General features: G+C 38.1%; 1 protein-coding gene across 1 annotated transcript; it reads left to right on the top strand.

Annotated features, from left to right (window-relative positions):
• The first annotated feature begins 361 nt into the window (after positions 1-361).
• On the top strand, positions 362-940 carry LOC139887931 (uncharacterized mitochondrial protein AtMg00810-like). The gene has a single exon (XM_071870978.1). The coding sequence runs from the start codon at positions 362-364 to the stop codon at positions 938-940; it is 579 nt and encodes a 192-aa protein (XP_071727079.1).
• The last annotated feature ends 4,212 nt before the right edge of the window (positions 941-5,152 follow it).

Raw genomic sequence — 5,152 nt, 5'->3', positions numbered from 1 at the left:
TGGACAGTTCTTAGTATTGCGGTTTCTAAATCTTGGCCTATACACTAGTTGGACGTTAAAAATTCTTTTTTTACATGGTAATTTAATTGAAACTGTTTATATGTATCAGCCTACAGATTTCAAAGATCGTACTCGCCCCAATCATGTGTGTTTGCTCGAACGCTCACTTTACGGTCTAAAACAAGCACCGCGCGCATGGTACCAATGATTTGCTGATTTTGCTTATACTATTGGTTTCATACATAGCAAATGTGATCACTCATTATTTATATACCATAACGGCAAGGATATTGCGTACTTGTTACTTTATGTTGATGACATCATTCTAGCTACATCCTCAGATGATCTTCGTGATTAGCTTATGGCCAAATTGGCTTGCGAGTTTGCTATGAAAGACTTAGGTCCTTTGAGTTCTTTTTTGGGCATTTCTATTCATCGTAGTGCTAGTGGTTTATTTCTTAATCAAAGTGCCTATGCTCGGGATATTATTCAACGTGCAGGTACGACTTCATGTAACCCAGTTGCTACACCAGTTGACACCCAAGGCAAGCAAAGCGCCAACTTGGGAAATTTATATCCGGACCCCACTTCCTATCGGAGTCTAGCTAGTGCACTTCAATATCTCACGTTCACATGCCCGGATATTTCATATGCAGTTCAGCAAATATGCCTTCACATGCATTCGCCACATGATGCTCACATGCTTGCCCTAAAGCGCATAATCAGATATATTCAAGGCACATTATCTCTTGGATTATATATCTCAAAGTCATCTTCACATGCACTGGTATCATATACCGATGCCGACTGGGCTGGTTGTCCTGATACTCGGCGGTCCATTTCCGGGTATTGCATATACTTGGGAGATAATTTAATTTCTTGGTCAGTAAAAAGACAACCAACAGTTTCTAGGTCAAGTGCCGAAGCCGAGTACCACTGAGTTGCAAATGTAGTTGCCAAATCTTGTTGGTTACGTAATCTATTACTTGAGCTCATGTGTCCAATTATGAAAGCCACAATTGTGTTTTGCGATAATGTAAGTGCCATCTATTTATCCGGTAATCCTGTTCAACATCAAAGGACTAAACACATAGAGCTCGACATCCATTTTTTTCGGGAAAAAGTCTCACGCGGCCAAGTACGCATCTTACATGTTCCAAAAAGATTTCAAATAGCAGACATTTTTACTAAAGGGCTACCACGGTTACTTTTCAACGAGTTTCGCTCCAGTCTCTGCATACGGAATCCAATAGTTTCGACTGCGGGGAGTAATAGCAATACACGTATAATATTTGACTAGCATCTTTGTATTTATGTAATTCATACCTTCCCCTAAAATGGTGGGATTACTGTTACTGTTACCATACATAGCCTAGGCTATCTCTGTATATTTACCACACCATTTTTGCAATGACAAACACAGAGACATTATCAAATCTTTTAAATTACATAGTCTTCTTTAAACACTAACCACTTTTGATCCCAAAATAGAACATGACCCTATCATCATCCACTTGCCCAACCGAGATCAATCTACTCTTGAGCTTTGGGTTGAACATCACATTCCTCAAGATCCAAGCATAATCCAAGTGTTTAACCACGAGATCACCAATACCCACAACGTCAATAGTACTCTCATTCGTAACTCGAACCTTACTGAAATAGCCCTTAAAAATCACCATCTCGTTCATGTATGGTGTAGCATGATACGAGACACCCGAATCCAAAACCCAAGATGCTCCTCAATCACCGTAGTCAACAAGCTCCTAACTGACTTAAACTCGGTCACTTTGACTTAAAGTGACCAACTTGTTGACAATTCCAACACACACTGTTCTTACTCCATGATGGACTTCTTGACTTAGCTTTTCCTCGACTAACACTTAGAACTGAACCTGAATTCCCACTTGAATCTTTCCTTCGAATACCTTCACTAAGAATCAAATCACGAATTCCTTCAAAAGTGAGTTGATTATAAGGTTCACAAGGTTTGGGCACATCAAGGCTAATTCGAAAAATCGTTGATTATAAGCCTTGAGATCATTTCCGACCGCTTTTAGAGTTCTTAGCTCTTGTTCGAGCCTTCGGGTTTCTTCACGAGGAAAATATTCGATAATCATCTTTTCCCTTAAATCGGCCCAAGAGAGGGCGTGGGCTTCATCGGTACCCACCGATTGTACATAGGTGTTCCACCAAGTGAGAACGACACCGGCGAAAGTGTGAGTGGAGTACTTGACCTTGTCTTGGTCCCGACAACCGCTTATGCTAAAGACGGCTTCCGTTTGCTCAAACCATCTGGTGAGCACAACCGGTCCCCCGGTTCCATCGAAGGTGTGAGGTTTGCATCCCATGAAAGCTTTATAGGAGCATCCCTCATTTGAATTACAGGCTCCATTATTGTTGTTGTTGTTGTTGTTGTTGTTGTTGTTGTTGTTGTTGTTGTTGTTGTTGTTGTTGTTGTTGTTATTGTTATTGTTGTTGGATGAGTGACTGGCCATGGCCACATCTACGGCGGTGGCTATCATGCTTTGAAGAGCTTGTTCGGGAGTTTCGTTTCATGGTACACGACGAGGAGGCATTGTTCCTTCAAAACATAAGAATATCGTTGATTAGTATTCTCAATAATACTAACCGTGATATAGAATGAGGATAAAGAGAAAATTTTCCTTGACTCACCTTAAATTCTTTATGTCATAATGTCGGAACGTTCATATGAGTCACCGTAATATAATCCTGGAAATTATATTACCCTAATTCATATGTGCATTCGACATTATTTCACTAAGTCAAGGTGGCGTGTCAATCAAATTAAACAATGTGAGATTAAGATGAAATAAAAGTTAGATATGAATCGAAGAGTCCGAGTATAAATGCACAAGTAGTCAAGTAATTCCTATTTCAAGTCTATATGCCGGTTGTAGTCTAGACTCACTAATGTACCCTATGACTCGGGATTGACACCAATGAACTCTAAATCCCTACAACCAATGCTCTGATACCATCTTTTTAGCGACCCGACAAAATCGTCATTGACGGCGCCGTCTACTTAGGTCCCGTTACGTGGTCATAAGTCTTTAAAACAACGTTTGACCAAAATATGTCGCATTCATTTCAATTATAAAGATGTTTCAAAGTTTACAAAGTAGTTCAAGTCTAAACATGTTACAACGTTTTAAGTACAATTGAAACCCATGCGACACAAATTAAGTTAAGTCAAAAGACGCTCCACGTATGCATGTATACTCGACATCCAAGCAAGTATCAAAAATAAGGTGCGGAAGCATGTATCACCTAGCGTTCAAGGACCTGAGAAAACATATAGAAAACTGTCAACGAAAAACGTTGGTGAAATCATTGGTGTAATAGTAATGTTGTTTTTGAACCACAAGATTTAATATAGTTGATTATCCAAATCGTTTGTATTCCAAAAGTATGTTCGCAAGTACCCAATTATCAAGACTTAACTATTTTGTACCCTGTTACGTAGTGTTAGAACATACACTATACTCCAAAATATATTTCATCCGCTAACGGTAGCGAACCGTCCGAATGAGGTCTCGTCAAGCCCAATGTGATCACATAACATAAGTTCACGTTTACACCCTGCAAGTGTAACTAATGATAATTGAATTAAGGCTTTTTGTTCTAACTCCCTGTGGAATGTTTGTTTTTGTACGTGTGTTCAACGCATAAAAGTATGATACGTATATGTTTCTCATTCCATAGTTTAAAAGTAAAAGTTATTGAAAAGGTGGGACTATGATCTCACCTTGAGTGCAAGAGTATAAGAGTACTTCACAAGTAAACGTGTGCAAGAACGAATGCTAGTCTTGACCTAAACAAATAGGTCGTATCAATAACAGTAAACACGATTGGTCAAAGTGTTCAATTAGTCCTATGGCTCGTTACGACTCGATTATTATAGCATATGAATCAAATTGTCAAGTTTCATGCAAGGTACAAGTATAAAAGCATGTTAGAATGATTGCATAAGTATTTGGTTAAGTTTGGACAAAAGTCAACTTTGGTCAAGTCAAAGTCAACAAAAAAGTCAACACGTTCGGGTCGGGTCCCGAACTATTTTTCTGAGGTTTTTAATCATATATGAGCATGTTAGAACAAGTTTCATGTTAATCGGAGGTGCGTAGCATAGTTAGAATTAAACAAAAAAGTGAAACTTTGGACAGACGGGTTTGGAGCGCCGCTCCAGGTATTGGAGCGCCGCTCTATGTATCTGTTCAGCAAGTCTGGCAGTTTTGAACACTTAAACGAATCCAACTTCAAACAACCATAACTTATGAACCGTAAACATTCAAAACACGTATCTTATATCGTTGGAAAGGTAATTTAACAAGGAAGACAACTAAACACTTTTCATCAAACAAAAACATCATTTACAATAATCGAATTCTCGTCAATTGATCATTTAAAGCTCGTTATCAAGGTTTCAAGTTCGTAAAACACATAAGATGATTCGGGAACTTACTAAACACATATAATACGTCGTTTCGTAGGTAATTACACATACAATACTACTAAACACTTACAAACAACATTGCAAGGCTTTTAATGCATCAAAAATCACATTCAAGGCTACCAAACCCTAACCAACAATCATAAAATCCTTAATCATGTTAATGAGGCTTTTCCAACTCAACTTACATACCAAATTGAAGCTAGTGATGCTAGTAACAATTTAATATATGCACTTTTAACATCTAACAACATATGATCCACCAAAACTCAAGACTAAACACACCCAATTCAAGTTTAAGCTAGTTACATCAAAATGACAAGAACAAGCATACAAATCATATATTCATGTTAGACTTGAGCCATAGACACTAATTGTGATGCCCTGTACAAAATTAACGTGTACGGGTCATCAACAACAGGATCATTACAAGGTCAAACACTATATGTTGTTTTAAAAAATAAGTTTGCATTCATAAGAAAAGGTGACGTCATAACCAACGTCATGAGTTTTACAAACGATAGTATGCTTCTATGAACAGAACAATTAACATAAGTACGAGACCCGTAGGTCATTACAAATTCATTATTTCAAAAGTAACATAGTTTGAATGTAAGGTAAATGAGATGACCCGTCCTAATCCATCTAGACGAATACATTACATTTGGTTACATCGCG

This window comes from Rutidosis leptorrhynchoides, chromosome 1 (assembly GCF_046630445.1).
Source record: "Rutidosis leptorrhynchoides isolate AG116_Rl617_1_P2 chromosome 1, CSIRO_AGI_Rlap_v1, whole genome shotgun sequence".
Lineage (NCBI taxonomy): Eukaryota > Viridiplantae > Streptophyta > Magnoliopsida > Asterales > Asteraceae > Rutidosis > Rutidosis leptorrhynchoides.
Note: the sequence above shows the minus strand (reverse complement) of the source record. Positions and strands in the feature narration are given on the sequence as shown.